The sequence below is a fragment of the Bombus fervidus genome, chromosome 13 (assembly GCF_041682495.2).
Source record: "Bombus fervidus isolate BK054 chromosome 13, iyBomFerv1, whole genome shotgun sequence".
Classification (NCBI taxonomy): Eukaryota; Metazoa; Arthropoda; class Insecta; order Hymenoptera; family Apidae; genus Bombus; species Bombus fervidus.
The window spans coordinates 11,429,248-11,456,282 of record NC_091529.1 but is presented as its reverse complement, the minus strand read 5'-3'; the positions used below and the strand labels follow the sequence as shown (position 1 = coordinate 11,456,282).

Here is a 27,035-nt window from a genome sequence, read left to right as displayed (position 1 = left end):
ACTTATGGACGACGGTTCTAACCTATATATATACACACACACACACACACACACACACACACACACACACACACACACACACACACATATATATACTCGTTATTATCATTCGCGTGCGACTGCAATATCGCGAAACGAGTAGGAAACGCCGTGTGCAAACTATTTGAGATTCTTTTACGCTGGAGACGTTATCGATCGGGTCCTGCCAGTGCCTTTCTCAAGCCCCGGCCGGCGGTCGCGTCACCAAGCCTTTAGGAATTTTCGGATGCACCGCAATATCGAAAGCGTTCGAGCAAACGAGGGCCTGGCCCATCGAAATTCCATCGAATCGCAAGCACCTACTTTTTACCTTGGTCTATTTTAAAGTAGCGTTTCCAGGGCGTTCGAGCGAAAGTTCAGGGGTGGAATAGAATTTCCGAGGAAACGTGATTCTCCAGGACGTTCGGTAGGAGAACGGGAAAGTTTGGCTTGTAAAAACGATTCTGGTGATCGTTTCCGATTTTTAATCGCGCAGTTTATCGTAGATCAAATATGGTACACGGTGAATATTACGCCTTGCGACTATTTTTAGTTGTTATTAGAATATCAGAGTTTACGAGTATTAGAATTTCCTAGTTAGTTAGAATTTAGTTGTAATTTAATATTCATAATATAATATTAATATCCGCGAGATCTACTAGCGCAATGCTATAGAAAGGAAATCCAGGTTTGTATCGAGCATTAAACGTGGTAATTGAACTATTACGATTATACGATAATAACGTCCATCGTATTGTCCATCCGTTGTTTATTTTATTCTGCTCTGCGCAAAATTCTTTTTTAATAACAGAAAATGGAATACACAGAGATCTGTAGAAGCTATTGGAAAGATGTTGCTAGGAAATACGAAAAGTTATAAACGTGGAATATATTATAAATAAATGGAGGGAAAGGACACAAACATTTTGTACGATTATAGTAATGTCCAAATTGATGTTTTCCAAATGGATATAATTAAAAATACTGTACTTTCGATATAGGAAAAATCCGTAGCGTAGAAATAACTAATTTACTTTGTTTATTTCGCGTGTATCCTCTCGTACAATGATCTATCGATTAAAATCAGCGAATTGGCCAAGTTAGCAGTTGTAAATTATAGACGCATTATATACGCTTTGTTTGAAAATCTTGAATTTTAAAATCCGTCGAACGAGACCATCGACAATGTTGTACGATTCGTACGATTTAGTCAGAGAACTGTACTTGGTTTATTACCAGTCTTGTCGCTATTACGCAAGAAATAAATTTAACAATGAATCTACTTTCAGTATCGTGGAATTTGCGTGTGACTTGTCAAGTTGAAGCAGTGATATTAATTCAGTTGTGTAAGAAAGCCTCTGTTATTTCGAGTCGTGTTGCATTGGCAAGCGTAAAAATGCATTTGCAAATTAACGAAGACCAATTTTGTTCGATGGATGTTAGATCGACGGGTAATATTGGTTTGCGTTACCGCGATATTAAAGGGGCAAAGACTGGATTTGTCGCGCAAAAGATCTCACGCACATCCGCAGTCGACTGTGAATAACGTTCTGCCAATGAATATCACCTTTTGCAAAATTCCATTGAAACACGGTGAACCATTTAACGAGTCATTATTTTATTTTCATATCGTGAAACGCATAGTCGTTCGAATATTGAATAGAAATAAAAGAAAATATCCGGTACATCCGCTTAAAAAACATTTATCTTAATCAAGCGAGGTGGAAAATTCATTTTTACGGACGAAAATGCACGATCGATGTGACGAAAAATCGCGATTTCTCTACGGTGGTCGTGTTCCGCGTATTTTCAATTCAATTTTCATTTACTGAGAATATTTTTAATGACGTGACCGTCAGGTTATACGGTAGCCACGAGGCCATAAAGCAAGAGCACGACAAGTCACATTTCGCTTCTTTTACGCGAGTTTTACAAATTTAAAGTTCGGTACATCGTCAATCGATCACGCGTCAAACTTAACATCGCGTTATTACGCGTGAATTTATCACTTATATTCAGAAGGTACATACGGCTTTCGAATGGAACATTTTTTCATCATACCCTACTTTTCTTATCGTATCGTGATTTTGTTTTCTTTTCTCCATCTTCTTCTTCTTTTTCTTCTTCTTCTTCTTCTTCTTCTGCTTCTTCTCTTTACTTTTTTTTTTCGTTTCCTCGATCGAAGAAAAATTTAGAGCCGTAGGAAGGAAAAAGAGAAAAGATATAATTGATCGCGATCGTAATCGTATTGCGGTTAATTCGATGAAACTATCGTAGTTTCAAAGTCCTTTTAGACCACGTGGACGTTTAACGCTCGTCTTAATATATTCAAATGAGTTTTGCCAATTAGTAGGAAGTCGGCTTAACTTGGATGGTGTTTCCTTAGATCTCGTTAAAACGAACTTAACTGGATCAGGAATAATAAGAAATAGTAAGGAAACCGCTGGTGGACAGAATCAGGGTTTCTGCCGCTCGAAAAGTATGGAAAAGTTAAAAGGTATTCTTGGTGTCTGGCGTTTCATCGTAACACGTCTTTGGTAAGAATATTCTTGCCGCGATGTAACTCGATTGTAACGCGCGTAACGACGTTTTCGTTAGAGAAAATATTCTATATATTCATTTAGATAGAGGAAAGCACGATCGAGTATCTTGATAAATATTTCGATGTATCGCGGTTCTCTGGATAAATAAACTAACGTGACAGCGAGAGCGAACAATTTTCGACAATGGCGAAGGAAGAACGAAAACGAATTTACCAGAGGAAGAAGGGAAGCCAACAAGCCAGAAACGCTGACACGATGATTCCCAATGTTCTCGCAGCCTTTCGTTCTCTTCTCATTTTGCTGCTGCTGGTGATCGGTGGATCCTCTGGTTGTGGATCCGGCGACGATTGATCCATAGTTGGCAGCGTGGTCAAACCGGCCGAAATCCCATTGATCTGCAGATGTTTGTTTAAGAGCGCTGCCGCCACTTTGCTCCTGCAACCAAACGTCCTAGCTTCATATTTCTGTTCATACGCAAGTCTGGAAAATAAGATAAGGCAACTACGCGTAGCTATTTTAAGCGTTAAAGATAGTCCAATTTTTACACTTGTTTCAAAGTTTACTGATATAATCACGATGATATAATCGCTATAGTCCTGATGAAATTTACAAACGTTTCGTATAACACGCGTAATATTCGTAATATCGATAAACGGTTTCCACAAGCGTTGAAACACCTTCGTCGTCTACCGTACATTGAAAATATAATTCCTAGCTACGAATATGGTATTTTGTTGCAAAAGACGTTAAATAAAATATCGCTAAACGTGCGACTGTCGTCCTTCTGAGGCATTATCTCGGCCGAGCGACTTTCGCCGGGCTATTTTCCAGATAATACGCGTATCTGAAGTTGCCGAGAAGAATAGGCACCGTTATAGCTGATACGAAGCGCGTCCGACTATAGACGTTCCATTGTCACCGACGCGCTTTGTTTCCGCTGCTCCACTACTTTTTCTCTCCGCGCCATCGCTTCTCGATCGCGCTTCTTCTTCGATCGATCTTCCTCCGACATTCTAACGCGCTTCGAGAATTATTTCCAGGAAAAACGAAACGCTTGTTCGATGCGTGGAAATCTGTCAGATATTCAAAGTGAAATGTATTTTTCTAAGCGCATAAAATTATCGTTTCGTTGTAATTCGATGCTAGTTCGCTGTACGTTACGATTGGAAAGCGAACGTTGCTGGAAAATTCGCGAATACTAAAAATTCGATCGATTATCGATGATTTTCAATAAAAGTAAAACCGATGGAAGACGCGACCCCCGAATATCGCGTTGAAGCAAATCCTGAAAACTTTTATCGTTTCTGCCCTGAAACTCGAACATCCGCGAATAAACAAGATCTTTCCTTCGCATCTGCGATCTCGAGGGATCAGATCGGCCGGACACGATAGAACAGCGACGTTTGCTTTTGTACGATAAAAGTCGTCCTATCGATCTGAAAGCTTTTTCGTTCGAGTAACACGGTCGGTGCTCCTTTGAAGTGGAATTAGAAAGCAGAGACGTCGGAGAGGCTGGCTGCAGATTTAATTTTTCCTTTGACCGGCAAAGCACTCGCTATGCCTTGGAAACAGATCTGATTTTGCTCTTCGTAGAAATCCTCGAACATGCAGAGCCAAAGGCGCGTGCGAATCGCAATTGGAATCGGCAAAGAACCCTCTGTGTCCGGGCTGAGCTAGCTACCGCAGACCCTGGTAAACTTTAACGTGGTTAAAGTCGAGGACGAATCTTTCGATCGTATTTCGAGTCGTTCGACCGATGGATCTCGTTCCAGCGACAGACTAAAACATTAAGACTCGAGTACAATGGTGATAAGTATAATGGTTCGAGCAAGTATTCGAGAGGCAACTTTTTCCTAGCGGATTTTTTTTTCTACCGCCCGCCACAGCTTGTTTCGAGCAAATGCCGATAACATTGTCATCGTCGTTGTTATTCGTCGAGAGATACTGCTGAACGTCTCGCAAGTTCTCCTTCGTGCTAGTTTTTAATAGCTAATATGAAAACGATAAAAGCGTCATTCGCGTCATTCGCGAGAGATAAGATAAGAGCAAGTCAACTTCGAAGCATAGTTTTTCCTTCGTTGGAAAGACGGTCGATGGTCGATGGTTCAGGAATCGCGAGTTAATTCGATACTATTTCTTCGGGTTGAAACTTTTTTCCAAGAGCATCTATGAAAAAGCGTGTTGCCGGTGAGCCAATCCACGTGGCAAGGGAAACGGAGAAAAGATTCGAACGAAAGACGAAAGTTTCCAATCGAGATCTGAAAGTAATCTTCCAAGATCCTAATAAAAGTTGCCATGATTGCGTTCTCGATGGTTCTTGGCGTTTCATCTCGTTTTTCTTCGTCAAAGGTGACATAACGCGATGAGTTTCTCTTTTTTTTTCTCTCCCTTCTTTTTCTTTCGCGATCTTCTTCTTTTTACAAGGTATAAGAAACAGTGGAGTAATTAGTTTGCCGATGAATCCGTATCCTGTTTAAAGTGGCAGCATCGCGAATCAAACGTAATAACGACGGTAGTAATTATATCGAGTTAGTAATGCGAAATAGGTCGATCGATATTATTAATCGTTAATTTAACGTTCGTTGTTTAATGTTAATAGACCTGCGATTAGATTATTCCTCTTCCTTCGTTTGTTCGTTCAATTCGAACCGACAACGTAGATCGCGCGATACGCAATGGCACGGTATACCTACGTATTGTAATTTAGATAAAAATAAGCCAAAAACCTTTCTCTCTATTTCCTTCGTATTTTATGATTAATTTCATTTCACGACAGAATGAAAATGTAAATATTTGCATTTTTATGATGGATTTAGCATGGTAGAGGAAGTAGGTTCGTTCTTAATTGTATTATTCTCCATTTTTCCCGTAGATAAGGGCTGCCTCCGTCGCCTCGTGGCGGAAATAATCGAGTTACCGCGTTAAAAACGCAAAGTGTTCCGCGAACATTGAGTTTCGAAAAATTGCATTCTCTTGCATCGTATCGGCCGTGCATCGGCAATGGTAAAATAAAAGTCTTGCCCCGTTTATACGATTTATAGAATACCCGTGCGTTATAGAAAATTGGTGTGCGACCAAGCGTGATTACATTGTCGCGATAATCCGAGCCGTGCGTATCGTCGTTCCATCGATAATCGATAGACTGTATCGCACTTATTAGATATTTATGCGTTTACGTTAAATTTTAGGATAAAAAGGTCTGGACGAATCTTTTATCGTCGCTTACGATCAGATACGTTTTATTAACAAAACCAATTTATTATCTATAATATCACGAGTAATTTCATGAAAAATATTGAAAGTTTCTACCTCGTTTATACCTAAAACGATCGGACGATCGACGATCCGAAATAATAGGACAGTAGATGGAAAATTCTCACGTTTAATTTACAAATAATGGCCGTACTGTCCGACTATAAACTGGCTCGTACTACTTGATGTTTACGCGCCGATCGATCTCTGGTCCATTCTTTCTCCCTCCATTCACGTCGCAATCGAATCTTTCGCAAACTCTTCTGCCGAATCAATGCCAAGATCCCTTTTTATCTATTTAGGGTTCTAGGTTCTTAAATCGAAGCATTCTTTTAGAAAACAACGCGCAACGCCCAAGAAAACGAAAAGATAGTTTCGAGAAAACTGTTTTTTAAAACGTTCGAGTACTTGGATCTCGTTCAAAACTTTTTCCTCGATTTTATTCGTGGTCTAAACATATTAGAACGCTTAGGTATTTTTTAATGCATTTGACGAGATAATTGATTTAGACGTATCGATGGACATATGCGAAAATGTAATCGCGGAAAATTAGCGTCGAGTTTAAGTATGTGCGAAAATCATATAACACGATATTACAAGTAGATAAGATTAATTTTAATGACGCTAGCGTGAGCGTGTTCCGAGGAATAACCACTTCGGTTCTAACGAAGTCAAATTAATGCTCGAATGCATAAATAAAATGTCTGGAGAGTTTACGGTTACCCAGTTCACCGATCCTATCGAAAATTTACAGAATGCGGTGAATTTCCAACGTTATCCGAGAAACCGTTCGAGTGGCGTATATCGACCACTATGCCGGCACAATGCATTTTTACTCGAGTATTCTCGATTATCCTATAAACGGACGGATCCATCCTTTATATAGCGCAACCTTGACTTCGGCAATTATTCGTTATCATACCGAACAGCTGATATTTATTTTCAAATCGATAACCCACCGTCTTCTCTGTCTCGAGTAAACGTTAAAAACTCGATACCCGCGAAACAAGTACCGGCGTAATTATTATATGAAAATTACGCGGTTCACCGATCGATAGAACGCGATGGTTCTTATCCTCTATCTTTTACTTGGCGGCATTTTTTAAATTCCGTGCTACGACAATTCGCTTGAAAGTGAAAAATCTCGATCAAAGTAAGAGTCGTTGGAATCTGCGAGTAATTTCTTCTCATTTGTATCGGAGCTTTCCGTATAATAAATGTCGATACGTTACTGTCGATACGGAATTTTACGCCTCCGTCGCTCCATATATTTTTCAGAGGAATTTCCAGTTATTCGATTCGATTGGACTTTTCTCCATCTAACGAGCAATTAATTTTATTTTATGGAGCGGATCGTGTAATACCGACCAATCGTCGTCCAATTAATAATCATGCAGGCGTGGGCATTATTTAAGCAAACCATACAAAGAAGGATGTGTGTTATGTTAGTTTATTTAAACAAGAAAATGCTTTCTCTCGCAATTATTTCGGTACATATTTGATTACCGATATATACCGACATCCATATATACGTTTATTATTCGAGACTAAACTCGTAACGAGAACTTTAAAGTCTAAGATTATTCGCCATTTTATCTCACACTTTCGAAACGAAGAAATATCGTACCGCGATTGTTAGCTATTTACGATGAAAATGATAATAGTACTTTGGCGAAAGAAATAAGATCCGACGACGATGAATTTTCGGCCTGCTGAAATGTATTGAAAATGTATAATTCGCCATCCGGATCAACCCATCGGCCATCCTCTTCCTCGCGTCCGAGCAAACCGAACGTTGTACCGACGATTTCGTGATAAACCGATAATGTTTTAAGCGTAAACGCGTAAGCCGGCAAATGGAGAAAGAATTTCAACGAATATATATTTATCGACGTTTCGATGTTTTTAACCTTTAAATATTTTGCTCGAAACAACGATACTTTATATAACATGGTAAATGCAGTTTTCTTTCGTACGATTATCGTAAGATTATACACAGTTTCGTGATTTCCGATTATAAAATTACGAGATTAAGACAGATTACGAAAACGATAATGTGGTTACTATATCGGCAATGTGATGGCAATGTCGCTGGTTTTTCAGCATTCTCTCTGAAAAGAAACGGGTGTCGATCGATATTCGTGGAGAACAAAAATAAAAACGACAGCGGTCCCTTGTATCGGGAAAGCCAAGAGGAAAAAGAGGAAAGAATCGTTTGCCTCGAGACAAGTACTCTTGAACTTTTCAAGTCAAACGAGTTACCTGGTGAATTTTTGATGCTCGCTACGGTAAAACTCGCTAAATTACCGGCGAAACTTTTCAAACTAATTCCATCAACGTTACGAATCGCTACGAGTTGCTACTTCTTTGCATTAATCGAAATTAATTAACAAGTCAAGCAGAAACGTCGAATTCTTTGAGCAAACTATTTCTCATACTTTACGTGTCATCATTGCGGTCTTAACCTTGTTTCCAAGCAATGTCTACGAATATTTCCTTCGAAACATACGTGTATGGGTTATTTCCACGAAACGAATCTGTTCGTATTTCTCGTACCAATTTCTTCGTTTCTTTCTTTCTTGTTAATTCCATGGTAGGAGGCTGTATAATTATTACATATATATTTGTTCCCGATGCATCGATCCGCATTCGTTACCTATAATTCTTATCTTTTTATTTAGCCATATTTTTATTTAACGTCGTGTATTGGTCCACGTTGGTTTTAACGTATATGCACGCATCGATAGAATGGAAGCAAAAGTTCCAACGACCTTCACCTTGACGTACGTTGTCAAGGACACTCTGCTGAGCAGGTATAGTATCCTTATTTTCAAAAGAATGTCGGCAAAATATATAAAATATTTGCAAAACTTATCACGATATCTGATAGGATTTAGGAACGTTCTACTCGCGTTACGTTGCTTTAATTAGATTTACGTAAAAATAATAATTCGCGATAAATATCCGCGGTCTACGGATTACCAGAAAGCCCAAAGGTGTCGTATAACTGCTAACTTTCCAAAGTTAAACCAACTGTCCAAGTTCCCGGGTACACTCGACATTTTTAAGTGCAGTTTGATTAGCGTCGTACGCGTAAGCTTCGATGAATTTTCGAAGCAGGCTCGATCGATAGCCAAGAGGGAAAAGTTTCCAAGTCGGTTGAACGCGTTGCCTGGAAGCTTTCAAACGGTTGGTACTTTCAAACTCAATTAGCACCTCGGCTACGAAAGATCCGCAGGGCTTTGGTAGCTCTCGTAAAGTCCGACCGATTATACTTTACATCACAGCATGGAGCTGCGTCGATTCGAAATTTTGATAAGAAAAGATCGACTTTACGGATTTTTCGAACGAAAGCTGGATGCTGTAATCGAGAAGTTGGGAGTTTCGAAGCTTCGAAGATAGACCCTTTATCCCCTGATTCGCAAAAGACGTAATTTCTGGATGTTAATTTATTCGATACGAAGGAAAAATTAAATAAATTATCGCTATCGTCCCTACAAGCGACTCTAATCTGTAATTACAAATAACGACGAAATATAACATTTCAAAAATTCAATATATCCAAGGTACAAATAGTAAAATTAAAATTTCCAAAGTGTCACGCTTGAAATGCGATATTCATAAATCTTATAAAAATGTCTTAACGGTTTGAGATCTTACGATGTCTGTATTTTACGATGTACCAAGTTTATAGATAGATTTATAGGTAGATTTACCGCGTGAATACTGTACAGAATCCGTTGCCCATCGCAGATGCTTTCGGATGACGGGCAACCGTAGGTAGAAACATAAAAAATCCAACAGAAATCTGCCGGAGACTTGCTCTTTACGCAACACATCCTACGACATTGCCTCGTTTCCCTGCAGAATGTTCCGAGCAAAGTACCTCCCGTTCGAAGAAACAAACTCGTAAATTCGAAATAATTGTCCTATCCCTAGCAACGAGTAGGGGTTTCACGACGTGTCAATTATACTGGTAGAAATATACCGTATATATTTTCTCCGATCCAACGACCTTCTTATTTTCTGAAGAAACTCTCTTATACGAAGGATATTGGTCGGTATAAAGTTCATTTTAACACTTTCAATTACTCGTATGGCTATTATATGATATTTTTACGATATATAGTTACGATGTAGAAAAACATACGTTCGAAAGAAACAATTTGCAAACATCCGATCCGAGTCGGTCGATGTCGCAACGGATTCCCAATGGACTCGGAAAGTACAGCCAGCGGCCGATTCATCGCCGATCCGATAGATACTCGAGCGTTACGGAAACGCAATTTATTCGATCCGCGAGTCTCTGCTGTATACGTCTTTGCAAACTAGAACGATCATCGATCGACCAGTACCTATCAACGATCCGATGCCTCGGTTGTCTCCCCATCTTCGGAGGCAGTGGAGGCAGAAGGCAGAGAAACGAGAGCAACGAAGTAAGTAATAATCCTTTAGATCGAGGCCACAATTGGATAGCCAAAGTTCAATTTCAGCCGGTAAGAGAGCGGCTCCGACATTCGGTCAGCTTAAGAATATAGCCCACTAGGGTAATTGCGTTGAATACCAGGTTTTCCTGCTTCTGATTAGTATCCTGAAAAGTAACGGTAATAAAAGCATCCTTTTTGACGAGGCTTTCCATTTACTTTCCGCTTTCTTTTAGTCGAATATTCACGATAGAAGCTCTATGAAATTTGACAATGTCGTTAAAACGATTATTCGATACGATCTCTCAGTCGCGTATACGTAAACAGGTTTTCAAGTTTGAATCTTTTCCTACTGCGGTTTCTTCTTCTTCTTCTTCTTCTTATTATTATTATTATTATCGTTGCGTGTATATTAATGGTAGGATCTGTTTGAAATTGTGCAGAATTGTTCGACTGTATGTACTTGACAAGATCCCTGTCGCGTCTATTTTTTAATTCGTAATAATTTAATTCCTTGATTCTTTATGAAATTCTTTCTTTCGCTTGTGGAGGAAACTTAACAAACTCTATGGTAATAAGTTACGGTGACTCGTAAATCCACGATACAAAGATAACATCCGTTATCCGCTTGATGTTATCCACGCGTCTCTCTCATAAAAATCGAAGAATATTCAACTCGAGTCCTTTTCACCGTACTTTTCCTTTCTCCCACACGCTGTTACGTTCTAAAACATAAATTTTCTACGCTATTCGTAGACCGATTCGAACGCCTGTTTTCCGTTATACTCGGATCCTTCGTATTCATATTCGGATCGTTATATTCGACTTGGATCCTTCACGCTGCAAACTAGTATGTAATAAAATACGAATCTCCGTTACGTTATTCGGATCGAATCGAACCTCTAGTCCTGCTGTTATATCCATCCTCCATAAACATAGCCGACACCGTTAAAAAAAGAAAGGCATCCCATTTTTCGATAGGTAATCTAATACGAGCCAAAAAGAAAGAGACAATCCGATCGAGCAACCGCTTTGCGATGAATTCTTTTGTGTAAGAAGACGTGGAAGCGTATTCACGGTTCGTATCCTCCGATTGGCTCAAGCTGAAAGCGTTTTCCTGTTTCATGACGGGGATCGTGAATCGTCGGTCACTGTACCGAACAAAAATATTACCATCAAGGTGGAAACGCTCGGATCTTCCCCGGTGTTCGTTATCGTTTTAGCCCAGCCATCGGGAAAGAAATCGAATTGCATTTTTATTACGGATTAAATCTCCCCCCCCCCCTCACTGCACACGCTCGATCAGTTCGATACCAGCGGAACTGTGCTTATCTAAAAATTCGTTATTTGGTCGTCGATGCTCCGGGGAAATAGTATCGAGCCCGATGAATCGTGCAAGATGCTGGTACCGAACGGAGGATTAAACGACTTTCCATTAACTCGTTGAAGGATCGCATTGATTTTGCCAGGAATTTCTAAGCAATATCGTCGAGCTTGTTCGGAAAATATCCGGTCGAGTATGTTTCTAAAGTTTAAGGTAAAAACTAAACTCCTAAGTAAACTGCGAATATTTACGGAAATTCAGATTTTTACGAAGATGCTTAAACGGGACGACGAGTACTATATTTTCCGTATTTTACATGTTTTACATATATTACATGCAGTATTTTGCATATTACCTGCATTTTACGTATTTTTACGTTTTCAAATCTTCTATTATCTAAATGCATAAAAATCCGCTGTCTAGCTATTTTTTTTCTTTCTTTTGTTTATTCCAAATAAAAAAATTCGAACCAAACGGAACATTCACCGCATACGTTACGTTCATTTTGTTCCAACACGCTTATCCACTCGCAACGCGTACACGCTATTCGTAACAATAGGCGTTGCCCAATTTTCGTCCGAACATCTCACACTTAGTTGTTACGATAACAACCGGTCGAAGGCAACGAGCTGAACAACGACAACAATGTCGATACAAGGGCTGATAAAGCGAGCATTAGGGAGAAAGAGAGAGAGAGAGGAGAGAAATTAAGGTACTCCTTGGAAACTATTTGACAAGCATCGTGCTTTGTTCGCCGACGACCTCTGTTTACCGAGTCGAGTCTCGCAATAGCGACTTTCAATTAACCTACATATCGATGCCGCTCGTTATGCTCGTTATTCTCGTGCGTGAAAAAGCTCGCGTCTCCCTCTGTCTAGAGTTCTTCGCGTCGAATCGTTGTCGCAGCCTCCGTTATGATTCCGAATCAGTGTTCCTTGACGATGTTTGATCTTTGAAACTCGCTGACCGTTTCCGTTCTTTTCTACAAGACGAAGAACGGCAAAGAGAATGTTGTTTCTTTTATCGCTTAACCGGTATGGAGAAAACGTAATTTTTGTCATCGCTATTAGCGGATAATGGGGGACGAGATCTTCCAATCTTCTAAAAAAAGTTCTAGAATCGAAATTTCACGCGGTGCGTAAACTATCCGAGTTGACTACGGACGATTATTTAAATATATTTGTCCCTAGAATGTGGAAAGTAGGGCGAAAGAGCGTAGACAAAGTTGTTTCTTTAAGGAAGAACTTTTGTAGATTTCGACGCCTTAATTTCCTCTCCTTTTCCGTTATTTATATTCGTACGGTCATTTAAAAGACAGTTTGTTAATTCTTGTATCGACTTTGCGTCAGAGAATCGACGATCGTAGACGAACCGATCGGACGTTGGCTCAATTTTCAGTTGACTTGGAAACTTTTATTATTTTGGGCGCGATTAAGTTTCCTCGACCGTATGCAGAGTTTCGTGAAAATTAGAGGAACGACAACGAGAAACGCGTGTCTCGGTAGCGTCGCGACAACGTGAAAGTACGTCAACGGAATATCGTTGGGACGAGTAACGGATTCCACGATTCCTCGTTATTCGATTGGCAAACAGCGGCGTTCCTTGGTTACCGAAACGATTCCTTCGCAAGGTAAATATTCTCGCAAGCGCCGGTGGAAGTTGCTGGTTGAAGTTTCATCGAGGTCGTGAGACTGGAAAACGGAAACGGTGGCGGAGCTTGAACGACCAAAGGACGGTGAATCCAACGTCTGCGAGTCTATCGCTTTCAGAGTTTCGAGCGGTTTCGTTCGCCGAGTGGGAAAACTTTTGGTCGAGTCGTTCGTTCGAACGTGATTCTTTGAAATCTCGAAGAACGAAGATAATACGGTGTAGCGTCGTGTTGGCGTATCTCGATCTCGTTTAGGAGAGGAACAGATTCGTGAGAAGAAACTTCGTGGCATAAAAAATTGTTATACGCTTTTACTCGAAATAGATGGATGGAAGTAGATGGAAAAAATATGGAAAAATCGTTTTAAAAGTGGTGCGCGAACACGTTTCGCAACGATATCGGAGATCGACGGCTCGGGCGCGATCGTTGCCACCATCGAGAGCGCAATTACTCGCGTGTAACGCCGTTGATAACAAGCACGCGCCATAGTTACCCGATATATTTATCCCGCTATCGACTATTTTCGCGCGCTTCGTTCACGCCGATTCGCTAAACTTTCTGACCGATGGAAACGCGCAACGGTTTACGGAAGGATAACAGCCGAGCTGACACCTTTACAGACTCGATGACTTTCTATTATTTTACCACGTGACACGTTGTACATTTGCTTGCTTCGAAAAAAGGTCGAATTATCTCGCAAAGTTTTTCGTTTCTTTTAGAAATTTCATTACAAATATACTATATTATCGCAGGTATTTTCGCGATATTTCAGATCGATGCTTTGCATGTCGATTCTAAATATTTTTACATCGATAGACGATTAGAACTCGATAGAATTCTCTTAAATTGTTTACTTCTATGGGACGTACAACAATTTCAAACTCTTACAGCATATAAAATGTATCTAATACCATTAAACGATTGACTAAACTGCGGAATATGGAAGAAGCACCGGCGACACAAACCAACGTTCGAAACGATATTCCGACTCGTGGGACCAATAAGTAGATATGGATAGCGCTTGGTCAGACCGTTCCATTCAGGTAGATTACACGAGCGAAGATAGTGCCTAGCGAAACGATCGCACCGAAGCACTATCTGATAAAGCAAGTAAAGTAAAATGGAATAATAGCTGTGTTAGATTGGAAGTAGGAACGCGGGCTGGGATTTGCATAATGAAGTCATTGTGGATCGTGTCCCGAAAGATAATGCAGTATTTCTGCTTCCTTGATTTACCAATTGCGAAGCGAGCGAAGAAAATAGCTAAAATATCGTAGCGTGGAATACACTTCGAAGTGTAAATATACCGAGTCGTCTTTATTATACTCGATTTCGTAATACGATATGGAAATGAGAAACCGTGTTAAACTTCCTTTAAAGTCACGATTCTTCCGAAGAATAACGTTTACCTTATAGGGGAAAAATTTCATTTCTGCTTAAAAGACAAGAATCGGGTTTTTCGTGGAGAGAAATTCTTCCGAGGGATAAGTAACGTCGATTTATTATAATTTTACTTTTTCGTAAAGAACGTACGTTTAAAACGTCGTTAAGGTAAACGTACTAGCAAATTAAAAAAAAATTTCTTTTTTAATCTATATCGTCGTTTAATTATATATTTAATATTATTTTATCAATAACGATGGAAGACGATGCGAGGAGATGATTTCTAAAACGCGCTTGAATAGTCGGATTACATTACGATAGCTCGCACTTTGGTCACGCGATAAACTTACAAACTTGCACCACATGTCCTGAAAGTTTCGTTTCAATAATTGCGACATACACGTAATCGTTTTAAACGTCGTTATTCATTTTTCATTCTTAAGTTATTTATACCACTTGGAACCTGCCAAATTGCGGGGAAAAGATTTTCTACTACTCTATATATACTCTGTCTATAAGTAGAAAGTAGACTTTCTACTTTCTATCGAAGCGAAGTTGTAACGATAGACAAACGTCGATAACAAGCGTAAAAAGTCGTACAATTCGAAGATTGGGCGATTATCATCAAAACGAATAATAATAATAAAATTGGTACAGCGTATATGTATAGGAAACAAATATGAGAAATAAAACGGGTGTAATTATCGGATGACAGAAAGGGCAGGAAAAGTGTCATGTGATATATCGATAGATAAGAACAGGGCAGGAGAAAGGAACGGTGGAACGAGAGAAGAGCGTGGCGAATACACGAATGTATTTAGTTGCTGATATTTTCGTCGTGCTATATCACGCTCGTCGTTAACCTACATTGCACATTTTTTAAGGAAGTAGCAAAAAATTGTGCCGTTAACAGATTTGATCGATATCAACGAACCGACGTACATTTATCAACCACGCTTCCATTTCTTTCCGCGATGAAATTATTTTTCTCGGAATCTCATTTTACGTTCGATGCTTGACTTTTACCTCGAAATAATCAGACACAGAGAAGAAGATATCATTCGATCGAAGAAAATTTGAAACGAGATAAAAATATTGGGAAAATTTAGCCAAACGAACAGATTCTCGTTCACCGACATTTGAAATTTATATCGCAAAAATCCCCTCGATTTAAGTCATCACCTATATTGAGAGATTACTGCGACGATTCAAGTTTCCAGCATAAGATAGATGTACGTGATATACGCGACGCGACATTGACTGCGAACGATGAAAATCGACGATAGATCGCACGATGATTGTGATTGGTTATAACGAGAGGAACATTATGACAAAATAAATAAATGACTTGTTGTTTTCGAAGTTGAGAACGAGTAGTTCGGTTTGCCGAGAGACACAGTGTCGATTACAAGGCACGCCACGTCCGCAGGCTGTGAAAGGAGAAGGTAGACTCGTTCGAGGGTAACGTTAATCTTCGCTGGCTATGTTACTCGTCAAAGTAATAACGAGTACGCGTTACTGAAACTCGAGCAGCTGCACGCTGAAGCTTCGTAACGATTATGTTGATAATTTTCGCTGGAATCAGGACTCGTGTATCACGAAAGAGGATATCGGTCCGTCCACGTTCGCCCGTTTCCACTACCCTATTAATTATCGCCTTTATATGAAAATTGATCATTTCCTACGACCATGAAATTATTAACAGTTATTGGTTATTATACGAGAATAACCGTAACTATTTAAAACAACAACGAACAACTTTTCATTTATATAATAGATCATATTTTTCGGTATATTTTTTGAACTTTTGATCTTTTTTGTTCAACATCGTTTACATATCGACGTATCACGTTTGTACGTTTGAAATATATCGTCAATAAGCTGCAGATGTATGCGCGTACATGGATTTATTAGAAACTTAAAGATACAAAAATACACCGAATCGAAGCAAACAAAGTAAAATTCACGCGGTCATTGCGATGTAACGAACGAATAAATTACCACCATACGAATTGAATAAATAAATTGATGTAAATTAACAGCAATTACACAAATAAATTCCAATATCTTGTAACACGTCAATAGGAAAGACAGGAAATGGATAAAACGCGAACGAAAGCTTTGAAATTTGCTGTTGTTAGGCTAAGTACGAAATCATTTATGCACGGCGATCGTTCGTTATTGCAAGAAAAAATTCATTTCAATTCAATCGTCGATATCGAATGATCTATCAAAACCACGATTCCCACTATATCATAGTTCTCGTCCTGTCAATACGAGATGGCATCGAATTCAAAATTCAAAATTGCATAATAATCCGGGCATTGACGTAACGACTATCGAGAGACGATATATCAAAAATAATAAATATTTCGAAATGAATTCGATCGCTGCATATTTTTTTCACTAACTAAAGCTAACTAAAGCTAACTAAAGCTAACTAAAGCTAACTAAAGCTAATTAAAGCTAATTAAAGCTAACTAAAGCTAACTAGAGCTAAAGATATTTCATTTGTTTACAAAAACTTGCTCTACAAAATGTTTTGCAAAATAAAGAAATGCCCCTATTATTAATATTTAAGGAAACAGATGCATCTAAACTGACGCGACAATACGTTCTAAAACAATTTTTGCAAAGACTGCAGGATAAACGACAGATGGTCGATGATGTTGTAAGAGGATCGAATCCTTATATAGAGAGCAAACTGTGGATATGTAAATGACAAGTGCGTTCTAGAAGCTTGAATTCGTCTCACGATTTCTCACGAATCGCGGTTCCTCGGTTCGTTTATTCCAAGTATTCGAACGAGGGAGAAACACGGTTTTCTTTAAATCACTTTCCGACAAGATCGTCCGACTTTATTTTACCTTCTTTGCCATATCCGATTTTAAAAGGACGTCGTAGTAAGTTATTGCCTGCTAGATTGCGAGTATTTACGCAAATTCACGAAGTTATTCACACTTTTATAAAGGAAAATCTGGATCGAGAACTATTTGATAGTACTGGATATTATAACAACTACCGTAGATGTTTTATATATTTCGATCGAATATTACGCACGTTTGCACCTTCAAATTTATATAGAGGCTGATCTAAACGTCAGTCCGCACTTTCCGCATCTTTCGGACGTTGTCGCTAGTCGACAGAGAAATATTTCGTTTTAATCGGCAACAAACTTTTCTACGACGAACATTAGCCAAAGACATTCTTGTGCAAGTTTTCAACCTCGACTTTCTCGAAAACGAAACTCGCAGCGTGATCTCGTTACTCTCGAAGTTACTCTATCTTAGAATTTGATTTTCAGTCGCAGAGTCTTGTTGGCTTCGCTGATATTCGATCACTTCGATTTCACGAATTCGCTAGATTCGCCGCCTAACTATATAGGTAAAGTAATATATAAAATAATTTGTCGTTGCGTTCGAACAAACTGAGAAAATCTAATACGAATGATTCCGTAAATCAAATACGATTCTCTCTCGGAAATTTAATACGGTAGTACCGTACGATGAATTGTTATGTTAATTGTCAACGTCTGGCGTGTGATTTCGTTCTGATCAATGAATCGGCGCTCACCGCCAACCGTGTCGGTCAGAAATAAATATTGCCAGTCTAAAAGGCAATAACCGTTTACGGGAATCCCATAGCTAGGGTAGGAAGCACATCAGCTTTTCCTGTTTGCACATCCTCCGCATCGCGTAATTACATTTACGCGAGCGGAAATGGGGAACTGGGGCGCGACAACAAAATTGTCCCGAAAATATGCCGGAGGAAACGCGGTTATGACCGGGCCGTAGCGAAATTCTCGAGTTAATAATTAACGTTCATTCGGAACGACTAAAAACCGACGAGTAAAAGCCGACGAGTAAAAACGCAAAGGCAGCAATTTTTGAAATTCGTCGAAGATTTTGCCGTCGCTAGGCTTGATTTGATAGAATATCCTGTCACGGTGCACGCGAGATACATATTTTATTACACGATGAATATCGTAACCAGGTATTTCCAATCTTATAAAACTATCGATAACGAGTCGCTACTACGAAGGATTTTCTTGCACCAACCAATCAATACGAATAATACTACGACGCTGCGATGAGAATTAATTCTAAGACAATACGTTAATAAAATACGTTAATAAAAAGGAATAAATTCCACGTACTCTTGATATCCTCTCCCTCTTTTTAAAGGCGCTTCTCCAGATTTCTACACCTGCGACTTCCTGCTCGAGTAAAAGCTGTAAAAACTTCGTTGGAAGGAAGCGAAATCGAAAGACCGGAGAGGAAGGAAACTCGCTAAAGGCTCGTTTCGTACCGGAGCAGCGATATTTCGCTAAACGTATCGTCGGTAGTGGAGCATTTTTCAATCTTAGAGTTTTAATGAACGCGAAACTTTGTTCGCTCGAAGGTTGTAAATTTTCGCATAATTGGTAGAATCGAGCGCGATAGCGTGGTAAACCTTGCCAAAGGTCTGACCGTGGCCGCTTCCTCCGCTATGTAAACGCTCCATTATGTGCAATCGCATGACACGAAAGTATAGCTAATGGAGAGCGTGCTGTAACGGCGCGTTAAGCTTTAATCGATAAACAAATATGGGAGAGGGAGAGACGATCGAAGCATGTGAAAGCCAGGTATACTAGATAAGCAATTACCTTTCACCTGACAACGTGTCGGACGGATTAATCGAGCGGGGCGAGGAGCGAATTCTTGCGGAAAATTTGCGCAATATCCGGATCATGGCCATTATTAATTTCGTTAACGGGCATAATCGCGACAACTACGTTGTCGAGATCGTTTTAAAGTTGTAACGGGATCGAATCGCATCGATATTTTATTTCGGCCAAGCAATTACCTCTACTCGGATCTGTTTTCCCCTTTACGACTTGAAATAAATAGTTAAGTGACCGCCATTTTCACAAGTTTACGGTTGACCGACTCTCTTCTACTCTTACATTTCTACGGGTTTTTCAATCGGTGAACAGCCGAAACGCGTTTTTCTTCTTACAATCTGATCGATAAGGGTAAAACGAAACTACCCCGATGTTATCCGACTGGTTCTATCTAATTCGCTTTTGTCGGCCGTTCACGCGTATCCTGTTCGATGAAAAAAGGAAAAAGCAAGAGAAAAGCGGGGATCGGCGATTGGAAACGCGAAGCGAATCGACCATTTGTTCGATTAGAAGCCAAATACTCGCGATGAATAAATTCCACGATGCTCGACTACACTGTACGCTGTACAAACGTATAACGTTGAGCGTTGAAAAATGTTTACAGCTTGATCGTTTCGCGTCTCTTTCGAATACTCTTTTCCTTTTTTTACGTCATAACGGGTGACTGTTCTTTTTATTACGAACGAATCGTTTCTAAATCGTGCATCTATGAAATTGAAAAACGAAGCATATAATTATAATATATATCAAAGATACAATCGTGCGCGTCATTTCGATTATTTAACGACGTTGTTAATCGAGAATGTAAATGAACGCGATCCTTCGGTGTTGTTAATTTCGCTTCTGGAAACTCGGTGGAATTTCGATCGTGGCAATTTCCACCTTCGCACCGAGGCATTCGCTGCGATCTAGTATGAAAACTCTTGCAATTCGAAAATTTCTTTCCCGAGAATGCTGTTTAAAGTTCGTTCAAACTGCAGAGTTTATAGACGGCAACTAAACCGCGATGCATCGTAAGATAACGATACAAATAATATAAAAGAGGCTAACGCGTTAAAGCTAAGGCTACCTCGTACATTCTCAAATTTACTTCGACTTGAAATCGATCAAATTGAACGAAAACTTGTAGAGATTGTTCTTTAAACGAGAAATCGTTGCCGTAAAGAATCTTTTAATCCAAAGTTATTTTTACAAATCGATACAGAACACGGCGAAACTCGAAACTTGAGACTTACGTGCTATACGTATTCTCAACTTCAACGAATCTCCTCGTATTATTATCTTACTAGAATAAATTCTATCTCTATCAACAGCTCTATATCTCGTCGTTTGATTATTTGATTAAAATAGCTTTACTTGCGCGTAATGGAAAATTACCTGATCAGCAAGCGAAATATTTAATACGTACCCATGTTTATTAAAAATTTAGAGCCGCTTCTTACCTGTAATTAAATACGAAATATTTCTGAAAAATTGTGTTATCCAGCTATCGATTAAATCGTGTTGTTTCAAACATTAGCGCTACCGATACCAATCGATAGTAATTTCTTTATTTCGATAAGTTTCTAACGAAAAAATCTTCGAAGACAACGGACGCCTAATCGTAACGGTAGCACGACGTGTAATCGTGTCAGGACAAAGTTAATTGATTGAAAACTGGTGTGTTTCCATTTCGATCACTAAATCGTACAATTACGAACAATATTTATCGATATTACTCGACTGTCCATGTATAATATTTCGCAAAATGTAACACCGAAAGTAATATTTTAATATTATTGTTTCAAAGACTACGATCTGTGTACAAAGTTATAAAGATAGATCAAGTTAGGCGATTAAGTTAGGTAGATTAAGACGAATCGAAACTCGCAGTTGTAGCGCGATAAGTAGCCAAAAGAAATAACCGAAAGAAATATTTTCAGCAAACGAGATATACGAGTCCCGATGAACTGTGAACGAGACGAACGGGCAACAAACAGATCGGTATTTGCCGACGCCGAACCGACCAATCTACGCTGAGAGCGTGCAAATTTCACTGTGCAAACTATGCCCTGGTTCGCCATCCTCGCTATCTTCGTTCTACAATACACGGACTCGGATCGTCGTTCGAATTTTTGGCGAATCGCCAACCGAATCCTACTGCCGTTATGCAAATCAAATGCAAACTGTTGCATCGTTTCGCGAAAAGACGTCCTGGAAATTGAGTCTTTCTTCTTTTTTTCTTTTTTTTTTTTTCTCTCCTTTTTTGTTCGAAACGAGCATCAAGTAAGAAGAGTATGAACTAATTATCTTACCGACGTAGCGTTTATCGGTTGTTTCTGTTACTCACCTGCTGTTACCGATGCTTCTGATTCGCTACTCGTCGCTGTTTTCGCTACTATTAAATTTCCCTCTCGATTCTTTCGATAATTTCCTCGTCGCTTACGTGTCTAACGAAGAATCGTGAATTGCGAAATATACAGTAATAGACAGTATCGTAGTTGAGAATATTTCTGTTCTTGTACTGGCCGCGGATACTATTCGGATGGTCGTACGTTGAAATAAGGGGTGTTGGGATATTCGAACGTTCGGATAAAACGCGTTGGAAAAATTGAGATTCTACTAAACTTTTGTTTTAGACAAGGGGATCGATTTTTTAATATTGGGTCAGACGCTCCCGTTTGATAGCTAACGATAAGCGGATATTCAAATGCCGAAGTTGCTTAAATTCGTATTCGTAAAATATATAGAAAAAGATTTGATAGATTCGAAATGGCAGGCATAGAACGTAAGAACATATTTTCTAGGGTTTCGTGAAAATCTTTGCGAATGTTAAGCTTCGTTAAGCTTCGTTAAGCTTTGTTAAGTTTCGTTAAGCTTCGTTAAGCTTCGTGTCTGATCTGACACAATGACACTGTACTTCCGTGTTCCGTGTACGGCTTCTCTCCGGCATGCGTCTGCGTTATTTTTGTTCTAAACGTGTATCGGACTCGCGTGACTATTGAAACGGAATTCGCTTCTACCCTCCTATATAGTTGCTCCTCGAGACGCCTTGTTTATCAGATCCTCTTGAGAGTTCTCGCAATTTTAAATCACTCACTTTGTATCGACGTATACTTCTGATATATCCGGTAGAAATCGATATTTCCTGCTCGTTGACAAGCGTCGTTACGACCGAATGCAATTTCGTAGGCGATATATGTATAACCGGACTTGCATAAAAAACCCGAATATCTATCGATCGATTTACGACACTTTCATTGTAGCGGTGTCTTCGTTTCGCTCTAGAATCTGAAAATCCGAATCGATTGAAAAATTGAACGAAATAACGTTCGACCGTTCTACTTCTAGAACACGTACGAAGCATTAATACGCGTGATCACGTCGCTAGTGATCGTTTAACAAATTATTAATTAATTAATCTATGAAAACGTTAGTTATTTTAATACTACGTTACATAGTTTTTCTTGTTCGAAACGTCTGTCGATTACGATTCTTCCGTTAAATAATTATAACCAAGCTATGAGACAGGCTTTCGTTTCAATGAAATATCGATATTACGGAAGATATTATCTTTCTCGTCTGTTTTCGTACGAATGAAACGTTGGCGCGTACTTGATTTAATTAAACTACTTTGTCCGCTATTTTAATATCTGTACGCTTCTACCGCCTCACATTTTAATCGTTAGAAGTTACTTGTTTAATTCATAATCGTACGATGATGCCATCGAAATGATATTAAAACAATGGCGAGCAAAACGATGTTGGCAACATTTTACTTTATAACGATCTATCTGCTTTATTCGTTCCGAGGGAGATTTTAACTCGGATAACGAACGTTTCTCGAAAACATCGCGATTAAAGCGAAAATTAAAGAAAAATTATTATAAAATTAGTATAAAAGTACGTTATAGCTTGATCGTTTGGATATGCCGGTTTTATGAAATTGTTGCTACGATAGCTCCTTCGTTTACAACTGTTTCGAGATAGCTTGCAAATTAAAAGATCGTTTAGCTAGGACAGAGAATATCGTTAATTTTCTTCGAAAGCTAAATATATATTTACGATATAAGTTAACTGGTATCTGGTATTTTACGAATCTTATTCGTAGATAACGTTAAGATAGCCATACACCGTTTAGATACAAGTAGGAAAGATCAGGCGGCTGAAAATGCGGAAGAACGATGAGAAATTGTAGACTGCGCTTTTTCCAAAGAACCTCCTTATCTTCGTTTCCGTCTCGTTTTATCGTCGTTAACTTGGCTCGAATCAACGAAAAGTCTCGCTCCGTTTCGCCATTTCGTTCGCTAGCGCTATTTCAACGTCGAAGGCCATTTTTCTCCGCGCCCGAACTCTATTTACACTGGAAAAAGAGGCGCAACGGAAAAGAAGAGAAAGAGAAAAAGAAGAAACACGCGACGAGTTTAGCGAACAGCGTGGAATAATCTCACCGTTTCTCGTAAATCGCGACTTCGTTCCTGGCAATTTGTTTCGCAATCGGTTGTTGGCAGTCGTTTCAGCGTCGCGATAAGCGACCGGAACGAGCGTTAATCCGCCGTCCGTCGAAGATCTTTCAATTTCTCCTAGTTAAAGCTCTCAGAACGCGGCCATAAATCGTTGGAAGAAGCTTTAAGCCCCGATACACCGTGGAGACATCGACAAACTGGCAATTAACCGACGATTTATCGAGCCTGGCCTTGCCGCGCCTCCTTTCAACCGTTTTCCTCCTTTCCTAGGATCTCGAGCGCGTTTAACTTTGAAACCGGCGGGGGGCTTTCCGCGTTTCCAAGCAAATGCGCGGCAAGCGCTTCATTACGGATGGGAAACTAACTTCGTCCTTCGTTTTCTTCGGAATTGGTCGAGCAACCCATTCCCTTGTCTTTCGCATCACCGCTCTAATTTCCCCGTACCACGGATCTCGAGCGAATTGAAACGCATTCTGTCGCATTCGGGCTAATTTCAGCCGATCGTATCGACGTTTAATCTTGCCTCGCTTTCCCGTACATCGCGCGTTATGTATCGATCGATTCGTTTCGAGCGTGAAAACCTACAAATTATTTTACGAAAAGCCGTTTCTAACGAAAGAATGGACCGACGATTTTAGATATAGATCGTTTGAACGGATCAACGTCAGCGCTTATACACCGGGGCTGAGTATGTAAGCGAGTACGTAGATACTTTGTGCGTTTATCGTTGAAACGAGTCTGTCGTTCGAAAACGTTCTCTTTTCTCTTTCGATTCGACGAAATTACATTCGCTCTCTGGCTGTTTTATACCTGGCGAAATTTACAAGAAGAAAAAGACGGGGAAAAGAGAGACGTTGCCGATTCGAAACCGAATATACTATATTTTCTTGTGAGAAAACGTCTTTGCCGTTTCTCCGGGATCGTTCGTTTCCTCTTACGTTGTCTACGTAGTTTCCTTAACGCGAACATAGCGTTCCCATGGTCCCCTATATGGAAGTAAGATTTGCAATGGAAGCAGCCATAAAGCGAATGGATAAAGGGACATTCTTTCGTTCAAGAATTCACCTTCTACTTGTTTCTGTTTAGATGTTACGCTTGTGCGGACATGCTACTTTTATACTCACTGTCGTAAACGGCACGGTACGGAATAGATACGTACGCTAGGCTATACATCTCTCGGTGTAAGAAATCCTTTCCTATTTTCGTGTTTAGAAGGTGAAACAAACCTCCATTTAGGCGCTATTTCTTTATTTATATTCGTGGAAATATGAGAATGCAGAAACGTGACAGTTCGTCACGTGGTTACGGCATCCTCGATGATACGTGCGAAAGAAGCGACGGACCTTGACGAGTATCTCTCTTGTTCTCGCGAGGGGACCTTGAACTGGAACGGGGCGAAACAGACGATTATCCGTTCTGTCAACCACCAGCGCGAGGATCGGACAGGCTGACGGAAGCACGAAAACCGAAACTATCGAAAAATCTCGTGTAAATACAGCTACTCTGGCGCGCTTTATTAGCTACTTGGAGCAAATAGACCGACAGAGGGGAATAGAAGTAGAATGAAACTAGAATGGAACACGAGATCGTGATAAAATTCGAAGCCTAGAGTTATCAAATTACGTATCGACTTGCACGATTTTACTCCCTCTGATCCTTCGGTTCTCCTTCCCTATCTCCCTTTGGAGAAGTTTGTTTCCTTCTGCTGGAAACTGGTAACAGAGCGTGAAATATTTTATGTAGCACGATGGTTTTACGAAGTGGTAAACGTTGATGAAATGGAAGCTGATCTAAAAGAGAGCTGCAGCAGCAACCTAGCTCAAAGTCTTTTTTTCTTTTTTTTCTTTTTTTTTTCTTTCTTTTTTTCTTTTTTTTTATAGTACAACTCGTTTTACACGAACTTGGGAGACGAGCGGATTTATACGTATACAGGATTTATGCACAGAGAGAGTTTAATAGCCAAACTTTGTCAGTATACTCTGTCAGGTGAACCAAGTATACTCGAGAAAGAAATATGCACAGACTGCCAAACGTATTCGTACACCTTTTATAATACATATGACAGAAATATGCAATATTTAATATAATTTAATAATTATAATTTCGTTACGTAGAAAACATGCTAAAACTTCCGACCATATTTTAACACATATACTGACGCTATAATTTAACGTTTTAACTTCCGAATATACGTGCTAGGGTTAGCTATACTATCTGAAATCACGCGTATGAAATTATAAAATTATAAAGTTACCTTATACATCGATATCGTAAAACGGTTCGTTTTGGTAATCTTTCAATCCTAATGCGATTGTTACAACACTCGGTCGATCGACACGAGTATTATCGCCAGTTTCGGCAGTGGTTAATAAAATTTCACGGGAAATTAATCCCTTTGAAAGTGCGACCGCTCCTTCGATGTGCCGTGTGTGAACGTTGCAAAATCAATAACATCTGCGATGTGGGCTGATTTGCTGTCGCCACATGTGTACGGAATAATCCCAAAAGAGATGTTAAATACGATTACGATTCTACGTAGAATTTCAGTCGTTTCGTGCCAAAGATTATTTCAACGAAACGGAATTCGAAACCTTCGAGTGTCCAGACCTTTGTAAACCTTTGTAAACCTTTGTAACGTTTTTTCTCTTTTTACATTCAATACGATTCAAGTAATCGATCGTTTAAGGTATCGATCAGACTGAACTAGTTTTAACCGATGGATGGGAAATTTTTTAATTAACGGCGTCGAACGATCTTGTTAACTTCTATCTCTAACCTTATATTTCTATTTCGTTGCTGCTAATGTTTGGTGCGGTACGGAAAAAATTACAGAACCTTCGTCGTTAGCAAAACTTGACGAGCCACGAGTTACGGGTTAATACTCGTATTTACTAATAACGAATCCTCCAACGATCTAGTTGTTTCAAGGAACGCGAGCTCTGTTCGTTAACCGATAAAATTTTCCAATCGAGTCACGAGTCCGATGTTTTATGTTCGACGGGGGGAAACTTCGCGAGCAACGGCACGACCAGAGAACGAAATTTGTTAAAATCGGCCACGTCGTTACCATTCTGTTTTCCTTGGCGAAATACCAACGAGACTGTCGAGAGAAATCTGCGAGAAACTTGTTTAAGAAAACGCAGAGAAAGCAAAAAAGGTCTCCTCTTCCATTTAATTTCTCCGTTTTCCTAATTCGTTCGCTTTGTTTCGCTTTTATTTTCGCGTCCCTTCGAAACGATTTCTCTTCGTTCCTCTCCACGAAATGAAACTGTCTGTGCGAGAAAACACGTTCGATCCGAAGCGAGTCTAACCGCAACCTAACCGCAACCTAACCC

General features: G+C 39.6%; 1 protein-coding gene across 1 annotated transcript in view; it reads right to left on the bottom strand.

Annotated features, from left to right (window-relative positions):
• Positions 1-27,035, bottom strand: part of LOC139993474 (octopamine receptor beta-1R) — a 46,615-nt gene that overhangs the window by 6,004 nt on the left and 13,576 nt on the right. Inside the window, exon 2 of the mRNA XM_072015226.1 lies at positions 2,775-2,996. Coding sequence (XP_071871327.1) covers positions 2,775-2,996 — 222 coding nt within the window. The remainder of the gene's footprint in view (positions 1-2,774; positions 2,997-27,035) is intronic.